The following is a 23095-nucleotide window of genomic DNA, read 5'->3' as shown; positions in this document are numbered from 1 at the left end:
TATTAAGATGAAAGGGATGAAAGTAGAAATGACATTCAAAGTATTTCTGTACATGTCTGAAATGCTAAGATGCTCAAGCATGTACTGATTTTGAATAAATATTCCAAACTGGCAAGAGGTGTAAGTTGCATCTCTCCCTGACATATGATTACTGTGAAACTGAAACACATGCTCAGATTTCCTCTCCAGATAATAAGGGGAAATACTTTATCCTTAAAGTGTTCTGAGATACATTTGATCACTTTTTTCCCAAGGTGCTTGGACAGTTTATTCCAATGGTTTGAATCACTGCAMTTTACTAAGATAAACTTAATATTCTTAATATTGAAATTATTTCAATATTTAAATTTTTAACCTTTACCACATCATTTACCTTTACTACAACAGTTGTAAAAAAAAGCTCTGATGTACCCTTTTTAACTAGTGCTTTCCTTATACATATTTAAGRCCCTAAATATGTGACCTGATTTTCCAGCAGTGACTGCCTGCTGCTTTTGTTAGCRTTACTCAGTAACAATTAGTCTTACTGAAAAGTAGGTCACTTAAGTAGGTGACCAACTCTAATTTGTAATACTTGATTCAAAGCTCTGAAAAGTTTCATTTTCTGTTCAGATTTTCTTCAGTGATTTTCAAGATTACACTTGAAGGATCAGAAAAACGGTGTACAGACAGACTGTTATGGCAAAAAAGGTATCACCTATGAAGTACGATATGGACAGTACTTTAGAGTCACCATTCAACTTCTAAATTGGGAATGTAATGCATGCCAGCGATGAAACATCAGTATGTGTATTCTCATACAGATGTTATCACTCATACACATGCTGTGCCTTTAACACTCAAGAGGACTGTCATGAGCACTGACTTAAAGCACTTAAGGGAGAGTCTTGCCTCAGAGATGTATGCCTCAGTGCAGGCTGATGGATGTCTAGTTTCAGGTTATCTTCTATCACCTAACAGATATGAATTATGTGAAGACGACCTGTTCCAGGGAAACGGTAGAACTGAAGCAGAAGCAAAAATTAATGGTGGCCTTCTTCCTCAAAAAGCCCAGTAATGCTAAGAGGTCAATGTGTCAGTAGCCTGATATCAATTAGGAGCAGGATATCACAGCCCTCTTTCAAATTTGACTAGCCGTTAAAGTGAATTAATGCAGAGTTTCATCTCTTCCTTGCTTATCCCCTCATCAGTACGAGAAGCTGCTAAAATATGGACAGTCCTACATTTTGCAACATTTAGCCATACTTAGCCATAAGGAACTGTTTCATGCAAGCCTTTGCCACAGAACTGTTACAGAGGGCAAGTTACTACTTAAAAAAAAATAATTAAAAAAATTTATATACATTTGAGGCAATGAGTCTGTCACACAGAAATGGCAACTCATCATTCTAACAAATCAGGGGACACATGCTCTGAGTAGTAGGTAGTAAAATATGGCAAGCATTCTGCCAAAGTTTAACTTCAGGATTCACTTGGTAGCCTAAACACTACGGAAGATCTTTTTTGTCTCAAAATCTCATTTCTCCATCTATAAAAAGAGGTTTAAAAATAATTAATGCCTTTATTCATTAACTCTCACAACTCATTTAAATTTCTTTTTAAGAAGAAAAGGCATTTAAGAGGAAGCAATTTGCAGTCAGTAGAATTTAGACGATGCGTGCTAACTAAGGTAATGAGGTCACGCTATCTAATGAGGATTAAAAGATAAGAACAACCTCCCATTGCACATTATGACTCTTGCACACTGAGAAGGAGGGTCTCATGAAAGCAACTGGCATGTTTTCAATTAAAAGATTACCCCTTAGTGCCTCATGGCAAGCCTTACTTGTTAGGTAAATTTCATTATTACTGTGTTTGTTTAGAGCATGCAAAGCAGAACTATTTAATCAAGTATTTCCTAATCGCTTTTGTTCTTCATTCAAATGTCTACTCCACAGAGATTAGGCTATGAAAGCAGTGAGATTTTCTCTTTTATAGTTAAAACTCTTATTACATCTCAGCGGTAATTATTTTGCAGTTGAACTTACCTCTGTCTGGTTGGTACTAGAGTTGGGCACTCTCGGTGCATGATGGCTTAGAGCAGACAGACAAGCAAGGATGAGATGTATAGCTCCGATTTCCAGTGCCATTCGCCTAAGCAGTACTCCATCATCAGTAGTCAATGGTGTAGTGCTGAACAAACTGCGCAGCACATGGAAGGGAAGAGTTGGAAGCACATTTGCTGAAGGGGACTGCAGGATATGACCTAAATTGAAGAAGGAAATATCAAAACCACATTTTCTTTTAATAGTTCAATACAGTCAGTTAATCTTTGCAATGATACTCATAATACAAATAGAAATATACTCAAGGCTTAAATATTCAGCTACAGCAAAATGTTCTAATATTAGGCTTCTCTTAAAAATCTTTCAACAAGAAAAGAGTATAGAAGAAAACATGAATTTACATCCTTTAAGGACTCTAGTAAGAACAAACACTATAATGTTTATGAAAAATTGATTTTCCATTTCCACAGTAAAAATTTACTTTGTTACCAATAGTGAGTATGATTATGTATTTGATTACACATATTTCTGTGTGGTCATATTTCTAAATGAAGAGAACAAAGGTGGTTCAAACTATTTTTTTCTTTTTCTTTTTTTTAAAAACCTCGCAACTAGGGCAACTTAAAGAATGCACATGGTCAGCTAATAGCAGCACAGTTGACTAGCTGCAGTAGTTTATGATGATGTAGGACTTTTTTATTTTATATTTATGTGACAACTGTGAATTAAATCACTGACAAAATCCAAGTTGTGATGCTATTCAAGTTGAATACATGGCAAAATACTAACATAATTTTAAGCAGATGAGCTGCATGTTTGAATTCTGTACTAGAATTACTTTAACATTGTAACCCTTTCATACTAGGAGGAAAAAGTAATTACTTCTTTAAAAAGCCATGCTACAAATAATGCATGGACTTATTAACAAAACGTACATAAAATTAGGAAGCTGTCTCTCAATCTTTTTGGTATTTAACAATGCATTTCACATTCCCTCCCCATACATAGGGGAATAGAGATATTTGACAGTGAAAGTACATTAGTCAACTCAACTCCATTCAAAGTTTACTTTTTTAAAAAATATATATTTATATTATTTTCTCTCCCATTCTTAATACTTTATCAGCTTTATCAGGTCTATACTGAAATATATACTACAACTACATATGCATTTGTATGTACGTGTTCCTCTCGCACACACTTGCACAAGCACACAGAGCAGTTAAATTTGTCCATTATTGTTTTTACTGAAAATAATGACAAAGAATCCAGAAGTTCTTTGACTGAGCTCTTCATAAACAAAATCGAAGTTCTCTGCAAAAAATGTCTGATAGACTTCCAAAACTGTAGATGTAGCCAAATGACAATAAGACAAAAAGAAAATCTAAATATTTGCTCATGATTTACCTTCACAGACAACTGGAACCATATTTATGCTATAAACTGTGGATTTATAAGCGTCTATTTTCATATTATGGGCTAAAGAAGAGGTGATTTTAAGGTATATGAAAATATGCATTTCCAATGGAAAAGAGAAATATTAATGCCTTATACAGGGAACTAATGTGCACTGTGTTTATCAAACATCCCATCTTTGGTAAATTCAAACTTTTGGTGTAGAGAATGGCAAAAGTGACTATTTAGACCAGCAACAACAAAGGCTAAGAGGGAATACAATTCCTGTCAACAAACACATCAGAGAAAGAAGAGCTATTTAAGACGAAGAACAATGCTGGCACAATGGTAACTGGATTCAAATAATTTTAGGTTGGAAATTAAAGGCAACTCCTATCAGGAAAATAATCTTCTGGAGCTGTATTCTAATAGCAACAGTGGTTGCACACAAAAAAAAACCCCCAACCAACCAACCAAAAAATCCTGTTCATTTAAGCGTTTGTGCTGGTCTCTTTATAGAAAAGGGATAGAAGATATTGCCTGCAACAGCAAGGGACTGGAATCACTCAAGGACATAAAAATCTGAGGGACTGTAACCAGCCCTTCAGGTAATTACTATTCATATGAGGTTGAAGTAAATAGCCAGACATAATTTTTGTTATCCAGTTTATTCATGTCTCCTACCCTTTACCTAAGTAAGAAAAATAAAAAGGTAAGCAGAAGGGACAGCAGAGAAAGCTCTCAGCTGGTCTTGAGTGGACATGTTGTCCACTAAAAGCTGCTGAACAGAGACTAACTTAAATTCCGTGCTGCACAGAAAAAATAGCATTCTTTTCAAGGTCATAAGGAAAGAAAAGTACTTATGGCACGTTTCACATAACGCTGTTTCAATTTTCCCAAGCACTTTAAGAAATAGAATTCTTAGAAAAATATGCAGTTGTACAGGTTTGGTTGCAAAGACACTGGCCACAAATGCAATATTGCCTCTCAACACATCCGTTCATACATCTGAGGATACCATTACCCTTTCTCCCCCCTCACATTGTTAAGCTAAATTTCCTTTCAAACTGTTTTGATCAGGCCTCTCTTTAGAACGTTCTCTCTAACAGTTTATTCTGCTTCTGCTGTAGCTATGCTCTTATGCACTTTGCGTTTGGTTACAGGAATATAAACCTTTGCTCAATTAGTTGAATGTTCTCCGTCAGATCATTCTGTCCAACTGCACTGTCATCTTGACAGAGTGTCACCTGCAAGCGTTATAAGTAGTTATATTACAATTACTTTGACATCTAGATGAGAACTCTTGAATACTGATGTTCTCCACAGAACTTTATCAGGAAGAATTTAATATTTAGAGATAAACCAGTAGTACGGATGCAAGCAACACAGTTCTTTAAATTGCACAAGCCAATTCTAACTTCCTGCTAAAGCATTACACTGTAAATAAATTAAAGTAAAACAATCTAGCTGTGGTCTACAAAGAAACGTAATAATTGCAGCACATACTTCCTTCACCATCATCTGTAACTCCCAACACCAATCTCAACAGACACTGAGCATGTTTCCGTTCTTTTAGCAGCACCTCAGCATAGCCAGGGAGACGAAGGAATAAACCAAAGGCAGCCAAAGAATGCGCAGGTATGGGAGACATGGTCTGAACCGTTGATTTGATGGGCGGAGGTTCTGCAGCAATCGTTTCTGGTGCTTCATACACCAGTTCCCCTGATTGCTCAATGGTGACCCACTCAAACTGATCACTGTCCTTCTGCTTCTCCTGGGTGGTCGATGTAACCACTGGAGTGCTCACCTTAAAAAACAAGAACAATCAAAATTTTTTGTAGCTATTCAGTTAGTAACCTAGGCAGAATTTTTATTAGAACAGGGATGTAAAGGACATACAATCTTAACACCAAACATAACTAAACAGTCAGAGAAAATTCACCGCCCCTTACAGGTATAAGCACCAGCCAAAATGCATTAAAAGGGCACACTTGTTGCAATTTCAAAACAATCCCAGGAAGTCCCATCTACATAATAAGCAAGTTTGTTTCGCCAACCTAAAATCCTCAGTTAAAAAGTGTTGTTTAAATCTAGACGCCCAGACAGTGAAATAAAAAATATGGAAGTTACTTTATATACTACCCTCTTCAATAAGAAATGGCTGATTTACTTTGAACATTTATCACAGCGAGAATTGAACAAGTTTATTTTTAATCTCCTCTCAGAAAAGAACAGTTAACCATAACTGCTTAAAATTAAGACAACTTTTGGTTATCTTAGCAGTCTTGTAGTAACTCCTTTGTGTTCCTTTCTGGCTTTTGCTTATTTGGTGGATTTTACTATTGTTATGCTCTAGCACAACAGTCTGTATTTCTGTTCAGACTAACAGTGCACAGAGCACTATTCAGCCAGGCATTATGATGAGAATCAGAATGTAAGGGGGATATTTGTACAGTTCCCCAGAAAACACTCATACACGCAACTAAAATTAAGCTATGATGCCCAAGTCCCTCACATAATTAAACACCACAAAAGCTTCAAGCTTTCATGCTACTCAGATGAACAGATGCAACTAGATTTAAAAATTTTTTATTTTTACATCAGTACTTATTTATGAATCCTATGGCTTTGGTTCATATTCCTTCCTAGCTGTTTTGTGAAAAATTAACAGTCAAATGAAATCACTTTACGTGAGAAGGCACCTCTGAGCACATACTTCTCTACTGAATTAGCGCCTGTAGCTATTGGAGGAAAAAGGAGTGAATCTGTTTTAATTTATGAAGACAACAATGGCATGAAGTAGTCTCTTCCCACCCTTCCTTCCCTCTAAACGTAAATGAGCCAAATAACATGGGACATGCACTGACAAATTTAACGAAAATAGTGCACCTCTGTCACAGTCAGAAAGGTTGTGCTATTTTATAATCATATATAGCACTCAGGAAAATGTTAATTAAAACAGTGGATATAGAAGTAACTATTCTTTATCTTTTTAAAATAATCTTTGCAAGGAGGTACAGTGTAACATGTCTGTAGTTTAGAATGACAACTTACAGTAATTTTTAATTCCTATTAAAACAGAGTTAGTATTTCCATAACCAAATGTCATTATCAGCATGAAGTACCTATTTTCTCTTGGAAGCTCATTAACATAATCTAATTCATCCAATTGAAGTCAATGGTGAAAGGCCTACGATTTCAATGGTAGCTAGACCGAAACTTTTTTTTTTTTAATAGCCCTAATATTTACAATACTCCAACATACAGGGTTAGATTTATGTCTGGTCTAAGAGCTATACAGATGAGACAAATGCTTAAGCTGAAACTTCAACTAAGCCAAACTAACATATCAAAGTTACTGAATGGAGATGGTCTTGCTTCCTTTGAGCTGATTCAGCCCCAATAATCGACCAGAAAACTTCTTTACTGGTTCATAAAGCGAGAGGAAGAAGGGCATGACAAGGTGAGGAAAAACAAGCTGAACTGGCTCAGCAAGCTCAGCAGAGCAGGCAGACAAACACCAAAGCCATTACAACTAGGAAGGCAATGGAACTTCCTTCTTCAAAGAGTTCATTTATTCTCTTCTGCTAAACTGGAATCCTAATCCTGAACTGTAACAAAAGCAGCATCAGAATATGCGCCTTTGAAGGTGAGAATTATCATGTGCTTGCAGRTATTTTAACATACCTTGAAACAGCAGCTCTAAATGTAACTCGGAAAAGAGCTGAGTGAAGGGGGAAAATACTTCCTACTAAATCAGGCATGACCATATCAGCTACTTGTCTACTTCCCCCCCCCCCCATATTTCTTATTCAAGCAAACACTGGCAAAGCTTGACCCTGATTACCTTGAGATTCAAAGAAATAACAGCCTTACAGATTGTTGGCTAAAGGTAATAYATGTAGTACAGCATAGACTAAAACTCAAAGTGTCTTTCTTTTCATGATTTTACATAAATTTTCTTACATCAGAGAAGCATGATTAGTGTTAACTTCTTCCCCCCCCCCAAATTTTATTCTTTCAACTCACAGAAATACTTCCATTTTCTTTCAAATCTTTTTTTAAAGTACCCTGAGGATAGAGCTCTAAACAGAAAAAGGCTATGCTAGTACTTCTCTAGTCATTTTTCATGTGTATGTTTAAAATCTTTTACAGTTTTCACATGGGAAATCTTTTTTATATTGACGCCACTTAGGAGAAATGTAAAATGTAACACTTCCATTAAAAGGATGCAGTTAAATATTTTCAATGAGAAATTTGGCACAATTGTCAGCAGACTGATCTAAACCAGAGCAAATTAAGCCAAAATATGTGAAAATATGGAATTATWGGAAAAACATTGCTCTTAAAAAGGGAGGGAGGGGGAAACCATCTCAGCACACTTTTTTACACTGATTTTTTTTTCACTCACTTGTTGAATTACGTCAGGATAAAGCATAGGGAGTCTCTCTGCAATAAGGGCCAATCCACCCATTCCTGCAAAAACTTGCAGTGGAGACTGAATGGGACATGTTTCAAGAAGTGATTCATCTAGCACTGCGTCCATACACTCATCACCAGGGCTGACTGCTTCATCTTCAGGGCAAGGCCCCAATAAATCCGCATGTTCTATAAAAACAGATGGATATAGAAATTAATACAGCATCATAAACATTGCATTTGTTTCCTCCTCCATCTAAAAATGAACTTCAAACACAGCAATTCCTTCTTCAGAAGGCGCTRAGTCAAGAAACTGAAATGGGTAAGTACAAGGTTGTGAGGTAAACAAATAAATAGTGGTATTAGTACCTTTTGGCCAATTTATACAGACTTACATACCATTAAAATCTGATCTATATGGCTTCAAAATTTTGTTGGTTTTGGAAGTATGACAACATACTTTATTTTATTCTRTTTTTCAACTATGAGGTAAGAGTAGGTTTGTTACTCTTTGATAGAGTTATTTTGCACAAATTAGTCTTCTGTTTTTTTCTCCAAAATGTTGAAGGAAATTTCTCCTTAATTTCCCCTTTCCCATCATCTACCTCACCATCAATAAAGCCTAGTCAAGCAGCCAGAAGCCTACACCTGTAATTCTCATCTCTCTTCTCTGAGAAGTGTCAAAATGCCCCTCTATTAAAGCTGTCAGATTTCTTTAATTCTGTTCTTCCTTACAAAAAGAACAAGACTTCTATTTTTAACCTTCTGTTAGACTCCTTCCTCCCATTCATGACTAAGCACCTTACTATAGTGTATATACTGTGCAACAGATTAAAAAAAAATCTCATTTTACACATTGTTGCACACAACTTTATATATAGAACCTAGTCATGATTCATTTCACCAAAAAACAATCCTCTTTGTTCATTACCATAGGCCAACTTCACAGTGAATATTCAATGTATTTCCTATAAAAAGTTTATACTGATGATTATATTGCTACATACTATAATGCAAACCTCTTCAAACCTTTCACAGTATATTCATGTGGGAATGCAACATGGATGTAGTGGTCTCAGTATCTCTTCACTGTGAGCAGTCTGACACCCAGTTGAAAATGCATGACTATATTAAAAATGTGCATATGCATACACACCATCATTTGTTATGTATTTGTAAAAACACAGAAGAACACTGTAGTCAATGCAGCTACCAAAACAAACATGTATTTTGTTTTAGTTTTATATGTAGATTTTTAATCTTTTASCTTTTTTTAAAAAAAATCTTCTCTAATTTTAGAGAGAATAGGAAACAGTAGGTCCCTATCCAGATTCTCAACTTTTAAATGAGCAAAAAGTATTAGTTTACAAAGACATCATGAATAAATTGTGGGAGAAGCATATCTCTGTAGAGCAACATGATCAAAGTATCCAACCTAATAAGCTTCAATTAGGGGTATGTACATCAACTCTTAACCTAGCCTGAAGAACTATGAGAAATAGAAAAGCTCACCAACATTTCCAAAGCAGGATAATCTTTGTAAGAAAGACCCTAAAAACAAAACTTTCTGTGYATTCAACGTTGAATGCTGCTGTTAAGGATACAGAAAGACACCGTTCCACTAGTTTCCCCTATGATCACAGATAATAGCTGTAGGTGGTTTGAACATGCTGGACTGCCTTCTATCGGAGAAGTGGAGAATTCCACCACGTGAAGCTAAACAGTATTTACAGTTCAATTGCTTGTGATGACATGAATTGATCCGACCCCTGGAAAGTTCAGATTTTCCTGCTAAGGAGTATTTTAAAATAAAGATTTTGCAAGGCAGATTCAACCCTTCTATTTCTCATATGTTGCTCAGAATTTACATTACAGTGTAAAAAGTTGTAAGTCTTCCTGAGGAAGGAAAATAAAAAATAGACACATGTAAATATTAAAAATGCAACTAAGGTGTAATGTTTTGTAACACTCACTGCTTCTCTACAAAAGGTACTTTAAAAATATACATCAGTGAGTAAGGGTAGAGGCAGATCTTCTATTATGTGTGTAAACATGCTGCTACTCCTCTCACCCAGTAAACACTTCTGCAAGGAGGTAAACGTAACCTTAGGCACTGCAGAGGCGTACATACTTTAGTTAACTACCTTATAAATTTACACCATTTACCRATTTACATCAATTTATCTCCATGAATGTTCTGCAAGTTTTCACTGAAGGCATCAACTTCAGCCATGTGAAATTGCTTGTCACACAAACAAGGGCTTCTCCTCAGGTTGAATCAAAAAAATGCAAACTTTTTGTCAAGTATAGCAGTAATAAATACAGTTCTCAGGACACCATATTAAGGTATAAAATCTATCTACCATGGATGGTGGCAAAACWAAAGTCTATTTTAAGTAATGAGTGAAAAAATACTAACAAAAATACTAGCTTTTTATAGAGCACTAGGAAAACCTGCTTGACTGATGAGTGGTAATTGAAAGACGTTTGAATGTTAGTGGTAAGATTTTGATCTGTTATATGACAGCTCAATAGATTTACAATGACAAGGTCAATTTTCAAAAGTATTAGTCTCACGTTAAAAAAAAAAAAAAAAAAAGACTAGCAATCCAATAAAATTTCTAGGAAAGTCTTTGTCTTCACAAGCAACTCTATTAATATACCAAACTTCAAATGATTATTTAAGTTTCATTAAAATAACAGAAAAATATTTATTAGAGGTTTAGAATTTAAATAAACAGAAAAACAAAAACTGTGTATGAAAGAAGCCTTTCAAAGTGAGAGATCTGCATATCCATCAACCTTTTAAAGCCATTAGATGCAATTAGGAAATACTTAGCTCAGACCAGTAAGCCAGAAAAATAGGTTTTTTGGTTGTTTTTTTTCTTTCCCTCTTCAACTCTCTACTCAATCTTTTCTAGAAAAATACTTATCTATCTAAAGAATAGTTTTTACCACAAGCCTGTATCTTAAAGTAACCAAAAAATTAACTTTTTTGCAGCAGATCAGCAGATCCAGCAGCCTGGCGATCAGCACACCATCTTAGCTTAATTTCAAGGTCCCATTCCTCTAATTCCTTCCCTTGAAGGAAGGATGTCAAAATACTTCAAACTAGATTCCCTGGATACAGCTGCCCCTTCTCCAAAACCTCTATGAGCAGGCATATAAGCAAGCAGTTAACAAGAAATGGATTATTACTTACAAGTACTAAACAATGYTCTTAAAAGCTGGAATTATGAAATCTTCAGGACTTGAGAAGAATTCCCTTTATCAAAGAAGCATCTAAGTAACTGAGTTGCTGCAGTTAAAATTYTGACAGGCTTTGGTAACAGATACAGCTTCGAACATATGGCTCCTGCATTGCTTAATCCGCCCTAGGTATCAGTGCAAATACTTACCACTGAGAACCGGTATACACATCAAGAAATAAAATACGTGGTATCTACCAATCAACAGCATCATACCCAACAATGTGGCAAAGAAGCAAAAGTGAAACAAGAACAACCATATTACTATATCTTACTACACACAGTTTTAAGACACAGGCCATGAATTCATTTGTTATCACAAAGCTTAGCACTTGCCTTGTGGTAAACAATGCAGGAACACCATCCAAGAAGAAATAGAAAAATGTGCTATTTTTCACCAACAAATCCATTTTTGTCCAAAAAAAAAAAAAATAAAAAAAAAAAAAAAAAAAAAAAAAAAAAAAAAAAAAAAAAAAAAAAGTCAAAACACTCACCTTTTTCTGTGTGTAGACGTTTAAATGAGTCCGTTTTTGATAAGCTTGGATCTGAGATGACTTTGGAACCAAGCTTAACAGTCAAATCGATTGATCTGTAGCCTTGAGGGAGTTTACGGTCATACAGCAGAGTTAGAAGCTGGGCAAGTGTCATTTCAGCCGGTAATGGTTGGCCTAAACAACAGCGGCATTGAGTCAGAGCAGAAAATTATGATTGGGTTATTTTAACATGCCTGTCCAGGTGCTGTTCATTACTTGTACCAAAGATGCCAAGAAAATTAAATATTGCATGGCTCTAAACCAAAGCCTTACTTTTAACATTCGTTTCCTTGGAAAAAGGGGCCCCATCAATTTGGAAGAGCCTATTGAAGAACTATGCCAACATTCCCTAAGGCAACTCTGTGCCAAAAGCTCAAGCACTTGGCAAATGCAACAAAAAGCTATGGTGGTAATTTGATGTGCATTTTAAGCAGGTACTGCCTGCTCACTACTATTAAATCCTACCCCTTCATCATCTTTGTATTGTGACAGCATAAATGTGTGCAAGCATAAGGGAAAATGGTCAAAATTGAAAAAAAATATTATTGTACTGAGTGAAAATGACTTTGATTAGAAATTTGCCTCTTAATTTCATTAACTGCATCCTTGCTTTTATAGAATAAAATAGATAAGAAATTCTTCTGAATAATACTAAAATATTTTATTGATGTCCCTGTACTTTATCCCTTTTCTAAGGTTAAGAATTCCAGTCACACCAGTCCTTCTCTCTGTAGAAGAGTTTCTTTACTCTCTAATGACTCCCAACTCTTCTTTTCCTGAAATAATAGTTCTGTAACAAGTGATCTGTCTTCATTAAAATTTATGACTCCTCTGTTTATGCCTCAACTACAAATTTGCCACTAAAAGAGTATAGTTTTGTCCAGATAGCTGATAAAGCCCGAGTACATACCTGCTCTACATAAAACATGCCAAACTGCTTAAAATATGCTGTTTTTGAAAACACAGGTGTTACAGAGTTAATTTAAGAATATTTCAGAACTTTCCAGACATCCAATAGATGTTGGTTGCCCACTCAGAACACAACATAACAGGGCAAAATACTCCTTTAATCCTGACTTGCAGGTCAAACAAAATGTAAGTCACCTTACCAAAAAAATCCATTTATTCCTCAGCTAAGGGGGAAATTTTTCTTAAATCTTGTTTAGGAACCAGGAACTAACCTTCAAGGAAGATCAGCATATTCATTATTTTCATCAAGCTACAGTATGTTGCAATATTTCACTTTCAGTTAAAAGCAATTAATTGCAACAGTGTTCTACCCTTCAGAAGGCTGAATAGAYGCATACAGAAGTCCACAAACATTACACTTGCTTTCTAATGACACAACAACCATTGAAAAAGACCATCACTTTAAAGTTTAAAGACAGTTATTAAAGTTACCTGGTAGAAGCTTATGATATAGGTGAAAGACTGGAACACTAATGGTCTTGCTGGAAGACTCTCCTCCTGAGGAAGAGGTACCTACTTTATCCGCCATCATTCTTCCTCGCCTTGATGGTGGGCGTGGGGGGGTAGATGAAACAGCTCTTTTTGACTGAGATTTCAAACCTAATATAGTATAAAAGTAAAAAATTCAAAGTTATTCTGGTATTTAATAACTCCAGTTAGCCAAGATGCAACGTACTCAATATCTTCAATGCTAGGAAAAATGTCCAAATTCTTGGCCCTGACAAATAAAATAATAYGAAAGGAATTGATATATACAATCTATTTGGATCTAATCCTACTATTTTTAAACACTTAACAGGTTGTGGATCCTCCTGAGCCCCAAACATAATTGTACTAGATCAGATCATCCATAAAAAAACAAAATCTACTGTTCTGATTCTACATTAAACTAGCAAAGTGATTGCACAGCAATGAGCCCTAGGTTAAAAAAAAAAAAAAAAAGTACAAAACATTTTAGGTTGTTTTCTCAGCTGAGGGCAAATAAAGGAAAAAGTTCCTAAACTGACAGATATTTCAGAAACAGCCTACTTGCCTGGTCTACCAAGGTGACTTCAGCTGCAGCTCTGGTAGTAGCACATGCAATGAAAGTTACCTTTGAACACGCTTTTAAAGGTGGCTAGGTCAAAACCTTTAAACAACATGAAAACTAAAAGGCAGCATAGATAAATGAAAAACCTACTGAACTTATGTAGCAAGATTCTCATATTTTGGACAGTTTTAGTTGACTTAAGACTCAGCCAAACTATACCACTATCATGTACACTTCCATGGAGGTGACAGACCAACTGAAAAAAAAGTCAATGTGTAGCTGGGTCCACGTACAAAGACCTCAATGAATATGGCCTTATAAGCAGACAAGAGAGTCTGAGAAGTTAACAACAGCCCCATCTGAAATGCTATACTGTGCTCTGATTTTAGCTGCTCAATAGGAACAATTACAATACTCAGTACATTCTCCAATCACCTCAGTCTACTAGACTAGCTTTTCTCAGATCAGGCCCCAAATACTATATCTAATMTCTACTGATTTCACAAACAAGGAACAAGTTAATCACTGGCTGGGTGAATCTCTGAGGAGACTGAAAAGTACTAAATAGAGTATAAGAAAATGTAGACAAAAAAAGAAAGTAGCAAGAACAAAAATAAAYGGAATAAGTTTACATTTTTACCTAATTGGAAGAAATGCAGGCAAAAAGAAAAACTTAAGTCTGTTTCTTTCTAAAAAAGGGAATGATATATCAGGCAGTATGATCAGAGATATGACTGGGATAACACATGGCTAGGTATGCTATGCTATTTCTCCAATCGTGGATTTTTTTTTTCTCCTGGGTTCTTTTATTCATGTTTTAACCCTTCACTTGAACAGACAAATGTTTTAGATGTTATCAAAACATGTTTACCCTGCTTAGGTGGCAGCTACTGCAAACACCTTTCCAGATAAAGATGCTGCAATTAACTATCAACTGTGTTGCTTTAGATATATACAAAGATTAGCGAAACAATTGCTCTATTAAACACTTGAATTTAGCATTTTATCTACATCTAAAATCCTGAAATAAAAAGCTTGAGAACACTGGTGCCAGAAGTCAAAGGAAATCAGCATCTCTTCTTCATGCTTCATGAAGTGTAAATGAAATTGAGATAGCTCTATAAAGGCAGAAAGCTAGGACTGTTTGAAGTTCATTAATCTCTCTYGTACACCAGAGCTTCAAATTGAAAGACTAATGATCTTTGCAACCATCACCTGAACTGTAACCTTCTTGTATGACTGAAAAATCACCATGTTCAACTATAACCTCCATACCGATTTTGGAGAAGACAAGCTTACATAAGTGATTTCAGAAGGATTTCCAGATCACTTTTTAGAGGGAAAAAAAMCCTCTATTTTCAGTTTCCAGGTAGAACAACACTGTTTTTATATGTATTCGCCATCTGACAGACTTTAGCGTAGTTGTTATGCAAAGTACAAGAACTTTTACTTCCCAAAAATGCACTGTGGGAGTGGGCAATCAAATTCTAACACACTAGCCAGTGCAAAGATATGGCTCCTTGAAATTCTGTAAAATACAGTAGCCACAGCATACCACAGATGTGCTTGTTTAAGTATGAATTTGGTGAAGCATCTAATTCACTAGAGGCAGTGTTGCGAGCAGCAAAGACCAGTTCCCGGGAACAGCCAGCTAGATGAATAGGGCAATATAGTTTTTGCTAATCGTTTTTAGTAATAAAATGAATTATTGGTTGATATGATTTTTTTTGCATTTAATGTTTACAGAAATTCATTTTTCAGYRGCTAGAAGAAAAAACATACCAGAAGCAACAACAACACTATAATTGTCCTGAAACCCATTTTCTGCTTTAACTTTTTCTTTCTCTTCATAGTTCTTTTTTTCTTTATCTTCTTTCTGCTCATTAATTAGTTTAGCTGTGATACTGGGTGTATCTATAGGAAGGAAAAAAGAAAAAAAGAAAAAAAGGTATTTTAAGATATCAAGTTAACTTTATTACCAGTTCCCAGGCTGTTAACAACGTATTTACCATTCTCTATTATTTTACTGGCTTACCGCTCTATCCCAGGCAGTAATAGTTTTATAAATACCTACAAATTAAGATGTTAGGATAAGCTTGACAAAAAAAAAAAAAAAGAAAAGAAAGAAAAACAAAACAAACAAACAAAACCCAAATGCACACACTTTCCTCTAATAATTTTAAACTAGTTATTAAGCTTAGGGTATCCAGTGTCATACACTGATACAATTTCAGTACTGGTGAGTAGGACTGTTCTTTTGAAATTGAAAGATGCTCAAAGAACACACTACACTCAAAATTTGTGCCATTTGCTTAAGTGATTGCTAGATTACAGAAGCTCAACTATTTTGGCTAGCACAGACCATAAATACCAGGAAGTAACTACTAAATTACTGATTACTGGTTACAGTGGATCATTTTCCACCTGCTCAGATGCAACACTAGCACTAAAACAGTCAAATAATTTCCTAATTGTTTCCGAGTAGGTTCTTGTTTCTGCTAAATCACAGCCTTAAGCCATAATCATGGCTCAAGACCTAGAAGAACAGTTCAGCTTCCTTTAATTTCCATATCTATAGTTTAGGCACTGAAAGAGATAGTGTGACCTGCTTSGAAATACATTATGATTTATGCCTGAAGACAACAGTCACGTCTATGTCTACCCACTAGGACAGACCAAAAGAAGATATGAATAATGAAACTGCCTATACTGAGGACCCAACATCCACACTAAGTATTTCAGATTGGGTGTGGGGGTTTTAAAATTATTTATTATTATTAATAGTATTATTATTATTATTTTCTACACTTCAAAGTAGCTCTAGCCTGGTCCCACTGATTGAATGACCATTTATTAGTAGAGTATTTATAAATTTATTAATAAAATTATTGAGGAAGCTAAAACAATGGTATTTTCAGTGTTCAGATGATACCTAGCTTTGTTCCTCAATTTTGCTGAACAGTATCATAACTCAAGGCTAAAGGAGGTGGCCTGCAAAGTAACTGGTACTCATCCTTGACAATCATATCTGCAATGATACTGCACATTTCCTTCCTGTGAGCAGCAGATTTAGCAACGATTTTAGACGATGTTTGCTTTGAAGGCAGGAAAAAAGCGTGAGAGATGAACACAATTACTGTGATTTATTTTTGCAGAAAGTATGACATAATCAATTTGTGGTTTTAGTATMATACAGAAAATACTGATGTTATATTTAAAAAAATGAATCCAAGGAATAGCCTCTGACACAGGATTTTCACAAGTTCGTATTATTGTTGTGGTGACAGTAGTTTAAAGTTAGGGTAATAGCCTTTTTTTTTTTAAAAAAAAAATAAAGCTTTCATATAATTTGGATAGCAGCAAGTCCAAATAACATGCAAACAGGAACAGTATATCCTAAGGTTCCTGCTTCTGCATAATTACAGCTCCAGCCAGATGCCAGTTTTTCCCCAGTCTTGGAGACGAGAGTTATTCAAAAACTCTGCAGAAGGAGAAACAGGCTTTAATAAAGCCTRCTGGACACTGGAAATTCTCCTAATCACAACCATTTGTGGTCAGCCAGTAGCACGCAAAAGGGCAGCACAGCTAGGCAAGAAGCTATTGATAGCGGTATTTTCGCTTTACTTGAAACTGGAACAAGTTAACCCAGTGTAGAAAATAAGTTTATTGCGTTTTTACTAGAAATTTGTCAGGAATAGAAACACAGTACTTAAGGGCTGTGAATTGGGTAAATCCTGCCTGTAAYTGAAAGGCCATGGTGTATTTCTAGCAAATCAAGAGTTTTCTCAATCCRACCTGTCTTAAAGGCATAGTCCAATCGTTAATACAACCATTAATGGAGAAAAATGACCTTAATCGAGAATTAACATTCCCAACAGATAGAAGAAAAATAAAGCACAAGAGGAAAACGACAAAACAGACCACCTTTTTTTAGAAGCTTATTCAGGTAATTGGCAATATTTTTTCAGATGTATACAGCAAGTCTTTATTGCCTATGTGTGCATGAAAACATTTTGTGTTAAGCAGATCAGTTATGCATGTGACAAGACGGTTCAGTTACCTAAGAAAACATTTCTCTTTTTAAGTGCTCTATTTTTACAGAAAGAGGGGCTGAAAAATGAGAAAACAAATGTTAATTTATACTCTTTTTGTCCTATTTACACTTTTTTTTAAAAGGAAATTATAAAAAAGAGTTAAARCACTCTGCAGTATTAACTTGTGTGATCCATGAGGGCCACCAAAAATTGAGTCCTTTCTTCCCCTCCATAGGTCCCTCCCCCCTCCCATTTCACCTTCCCTCAACCCCCTCAAATACACAGTTTACTCCTCATATATTCAAGTCTTCTCTACTCTCCTAAACACAGACTTCATAGAATGATATACAAGAATCAAAGCATTTAATACAATAAAAAAAAATTAATCTGATTTTTTCTAGATTTAATTCTTCCAATTTAAAATGAAATTGAAGCCGAAGAATAACAATTCCCTAGCAAAAGCCAATGCTGGGATGCTTTACAACGTCAGCATTTGACCACTTTCAATTACACGCGTTACAACACATCACGTCAGTACGTTCCCCTCCCCAGACGCTGCCAGCACCGGCTCTCAGCTTGGCCCCCGTACGCCACTGAGGCGGCTAGTCGGTGGTGCCTGTGGCACTGTTTAATAACTGATACGTACCTCATACCCAGCGAGCTATTCCACCCACTACAGTAATCCTGACCGGAAATAACACAAGGGTCTAAAGACCTTTGCCACGTTCTACACGTGACCTTGTTCGGACGCTAAGTGAACAGAGAATTCTATCAAAAACYGTAAATTATTGATCACAGGTAAATAAGTTTCATGCATTTTTCTAGGCTTCACTATTTTTTTAGCCAAAGCCCAAAGCATGTTGTGTTCTGTCCAGTGTTGGAAATGCCAAATGGAGTCTAGCGTTGGAAATGTCATTGTAGTATTTCTGTCATCTTGTTGTTAAGTACATTCGGGCAATATCTTTATTTTAAAGCACTAGGCAGAAAAGCTGAAAGCGTCACCACAGCGTTTGTTGATAATTTTAAAGTTTTCAGTAGATATATGTATACAAAAAGCAGTAGTTCCTCTGAACTCCACAAAGATCTGCTTCRGAAATTAAAGTTGATTCTAAAGTACTTTCAAACTCACTGAGTTCTGAAAAATTACACATACGAATATATCTGCCTAAAAACATACATACCTAGACAAAAGCACGGACAGCTATAGTTCAGTGCACATCTACAATATAGCAAAATTTTAATTGCTCTGATGAATTTCAGCTTTCATTTGCTTTTATTAAAATGAAACCACCACCTTAATAGTAAAGAGGAATTATTATTGCCTATTTTTTTTTAATTAGACATGCGTAAAACTTACTTTTGACAGAACGTGATCTAACAGCTTTTATTCTATCACTTATGTGAGGAGAATCAGCTTGCATCTTGTCTTCTTTTACATAGAGATCTCTGGCATAGACATGCCACATTTAGTATGAGTTCTACTCTTAACTACATGTAAAAAAAAAAATCACTAACCTTATTCTTTAACAAACAGTTCTGTTTGCTGAAGTGTTAAAACRAACCACTGAAGTTCAAGGTGGGCCTCTAAAATTCAGGTGCCAAAATTCCTATAATAATCTGTGGCAGCCTGGTCAACGGAGCACCCTATAGAGGGCTTCACCTCTCTCTATACATACTCAAGTAGTGTAACTAAAAATATGGAACTTAAATGAAATTCATGTCTAAATTCATGCTTGTTTTTCTAATATTAAAGTTCAATTCTAAGATCAAACTAAGGTTCTCAATCTCCACTTAGTAAATAAACCAGAATGTTTATATAACAGGCAATTGCATATCCACAGAAATTAGATGGATGCCTCATTTATGTCCTATTCATAGTAATACCATTTCTGTGATCCTAACCTTGGGACAAACTTTTAAGTCCCAGACTATGCAAGTGACACTATTTGTTTGGGAATGTTTAAGTGACAGGGTGAAAGGATAGGGCATTTTAAAGACTGACATTTGCAATATCTTATACATGGCCTTACAAATATCCCACAACAAATTTCAAAACATGTTAAATATTTAAAAACCTGTTTAATATCAACCAAACAAAAACAAACAAAAAAAAAAATCACACCTTCCCCACTGGAATTGTAATCGAGTTACCCGAATTTGAGTTTTACATGAGATTTACAAAAAACTACAAGAGATCTCTGAAAAATAAAAGTAAATTTTAAATACAATATGTAAGAGAGAGGSAAAGGCTTACAACTTAAATCTCTGTTTTGTATACGGCAACTATGATCATTCCAAATATACATAAGACACGCATGATCTTTTTAAATTGAAACTATATCCTTAGAAATAAAACACGAACTATTACAAACTTGCCTGACACGCGATCAAGAACCTCTGCTAGAGTTGTTGAGACAGGCAAATGAAGAGTGCGAAATTTGTGTCCTGCTCCRTACATTGGATGTTGAATCACATGGCTGGTAGCATTAATTCTACCTTTGTATAACTGAAAAAAGAAAAAGGATTTTAATGCCCTGAAATAAGTAAAACCATTACGTTCTTATAAATTTACTTCAGTAAAAAAAAAAAGTTTGTGCTAAACAAGAAAAAAAAAAAAAGTTTGTGCTAAACAAGAAAAGTTGAGAATAGTCAACTTTTGAGGTATACCAGTAAAAGACAGTAAAAAAAGCATTAAATTAGGATAAAGTTTAATTTTTAATGCAAGAGAATTTGCTTCAAAATCTTAGAATATGCTCAGCAAATGAAACATCATAATAGTGTATAAGTGTGTGTTTTTAAAGAAAACTAATCATTTACCATAGCTGTTTACCAGACAAAAATTGAGTGTCCCAGATGTATGATTATTTCAGAAATTAAAACTTTTTGAAATTAAATTAGAAAAAACACAATATACTTGGGAGAAAGATGTCAGTCCTCTAGTGCTTTGACTCAAGAATAAACCGCATTCTGGATATAGCATCTACTTTGTTACTGTGATGAAYGGAGTCACTATTTAGCTAAAGCATTTCAATTATTTAAAATTTCATCTCTGTTTGAAATTTTTAACTGTTCTTTGCTTACAGCAACTTTCTACAGGCTTCTCTACAATAAGACAGCTTTTTGTTCCATCTCTCCTATCATTATCAGAACCAATATTCAGGTACAAAACCAATTTGATTTTTGATTGTGTTTCCAACAATAAACATAATTAAGAAGTGATGACCACCAGAATTCAGCTTATAAAATATATTTTTGACAAAAACTGTCAGAGAYAGAAATGGGGATCCTATCTTGGAAAGGTTATATTTATGCATATAATAGAACCACTGTGTACATCTAGATTGTTTTCAAGTTTTCCTCTTTGGATAAGATGTAGAGTCTTTTTCTACTCAGTAAGAATAGCTAGATTTAATAACTGAGGTACCTGGCAAGTTCCTTTGAACGTATTTCRTCTGCTTATGCATATATAGTAAGTYTCTGCAGAAATCTGTTTTATGTAAAACAAATGTTTAGAAAATTAATGCTAATCTTTTATGTGAAAAAGGGTTATCCTTTTGGTCTAGATAAGAAATTATAAATACTCTGATGTAACCAAGGGCCATATTAACATCTCATCTCAGCAGGTTAAAGTAAAACATTTAAATGTGTTTGTGCTAAAACTGCATTTGTTTCTCCTTTTTCATCTTACACTATCTGATCCAGTTTCCCTATCATACATTTTATGTTGTATTTTACTTCTGAGGTGTAGAAACAGCACACACCAAAGTAGAAGACAACATTTCCTTGTATGGAAATATTAAATATTTTAGCACTTCTGTCTTTCCTATATTTTGTTTTATTTGCAGCCTTCAATTGAGTGCATAGCACATCAGCCACTGCCTATAGTTCTGTCTTCCAGTGAAGTACATGGAAGTATTGAAGTATTTATCTGCTTTACAAAGTAGTCTGAGTCTTTGTCATTCAGGTTTCTATTTGAATTCTTCTGGGCAACTCTGACRGCTCTTGCCAATTCTGAAGCATCAAAACTAAGACTGTTGTTAAATGAAGTCAACAACAAAAACCTGGTGGAAAGACTAAAGCTTGTATTCCTATTTGCTGCTAATGCGTAAAGACACATCAGAAAGTCTCTCTCATAAGATAAACTGTTTCTGAAAGAACAAATAACTGAAATTTATTTTCAACAAGACTGCTTTGTCTTAAAATACTGTCTGAAATTTTCTTCTAAAATGTTGAGTTACAACTCAGCCTCACCAAAGCACTCCTTTCCAAAATCCTGTAAGGTGTACAGTAGGAAAAGTTGCTGTATGACTTCTCAAAGTTGACTATACTCCGGATTTCTTTAAAAATAAAGCTAATTAATGTTCACCATATACATATTAAAAATCCTTACTGGACATGGAGACTGAAGAAACAAAGTCACTTTCTCATCCTCTAGCATCAGCTGCAAAAAAAGCCTCCTAATAAATCCTGAAATATTTCCAGAGGTTGGGAGGTTCCCACGCTGAGGAGAGGATTGGAACAATTCACAGAGAACCTGGAATGCAAAATGACATCACATTTAAAATATTTCTATATTTAGGTCTCTAAAATGTCTCTGCACAGCCATAATAGGCAGTGCTTAAGATCTACCTTCCAGTTATCATTCAAATGGGAGTTAAAAGACAGTATACATTAATAGCAAAGATCAGAAATAAGCATGACAGAAGAAAATTTCTGTAAAAATTTTTTTGAAAAAATACAGAACATTGTCTACAGCATCAAAGTAATTGTAAGCATGTAGAAGATAGATCAAAAAAATTAAAAAAAAATAGCTTCTATATTCTTAAARCACAATTTCCTACTCTGCAAGGGAGTATATATACATGCTGCTAACAGAAAACTGTACTCATTTTTTTTAAAACCAATTTTATCTGTTCTCATGGCATTGCCATGTTGAAAAGAGGAATCTTTTTTAAATTATATTCCCTTTAAACTAGGCCTGCAAGGTTAATGGTTGTGAGGAAATTAGTTGAATTTGCACTAGAACGCTTAATGCAAAGCCATATTCTGCACAATAGTCCATTATTTTCCTGGCCACAGATTGTGCAGGGTAAGGCTGTACAAGCAAATCTAATGGGATTTTTGTGTTGGTTATCAACATAAAAGACGCGTATGCAGCTTCATTTTCAAATTCCATTTCAGAACAGKTTAAACCTACACAATTAGATCAAAACCCAAGATATTACATAGAAGAGTCTTGTTAAGATCAGAAGCACACATTTATACAGTCAAGAGGGATACAAACACACATACAGTGCCTAACAGCCATGCCAAAACATATTTGTACTTTTGAAAGACAGAACAACCAGCTAACATTTTTAATACAAAATTATCTCAATCATACAATCATAACTTACAAGAGAAAAGAATAGAGAGAGAATTT

At 35.0% G+C, this 23095-nt stretch overlaps 1 protein-coding gene across 4 annotated transcripts in view; it reads right to left on the bottom strand.

Annotated features, from left to right (window-relative positions):
• The window catches only part of BIRC6 (baculoviral IAP repeat containing 6), a 193391-nt gene that overhangs the window by 56444 nt on the left and 113852 nt on the right, over positions 1-23095 (bottom strand). For all 4 annotated transcript variants that reach the window (XM_085301178.1, XM_085301180.1, XM_085301179.1 and 1 more), the window contains 8 exons: positions 22064-22207; positions 20050-20179; positions 15422-15553; positions 13042-13209; positions 11602-11775; positions 7852-8048; positions 4947-5247; positions 2028-2245 (listed from right to left, as the gene is read on the bottom strand). In XM_085301178.1, the coding sequence (XP_085157304.1) occupies positions 2028-2245; positions 4947-5247; positions 7852-8048; positions 11602-11775; positions 13042-13209; positions 15422-15553; positions 20050-20179; positions 22064-22207 (1464 nt within the window). The remainder of the gene's footprint in view (positions 1-2027; positions 2246-4946; positions 5248-7851; positions 8049-11601; positions 11776-13041; positions 13210-15421; positions 15554-20049; positions 20180-22063; positions 22208-23095) is intronic.

Source organism: Rhea americana, unplaced genomic scaffold (assembly GCF_003343005.1).
Source record: "Rhea americana isolate MKP2758 unplaced genomic scaffold, rheAme1 scaffold_173, whole genome shotgun sequence".
Classification (NCBI taxonomy): Eukaryota; Metazoa; Chordata; class Aves; order Rheiformes; family Rheidae; genus Rhea; species Rhea americana.
The sequence above is the reverse complement of the archived record's forward strand: the minus strand, read 5'-3'. Positions and strand labels throughout refer to the sequence as shown.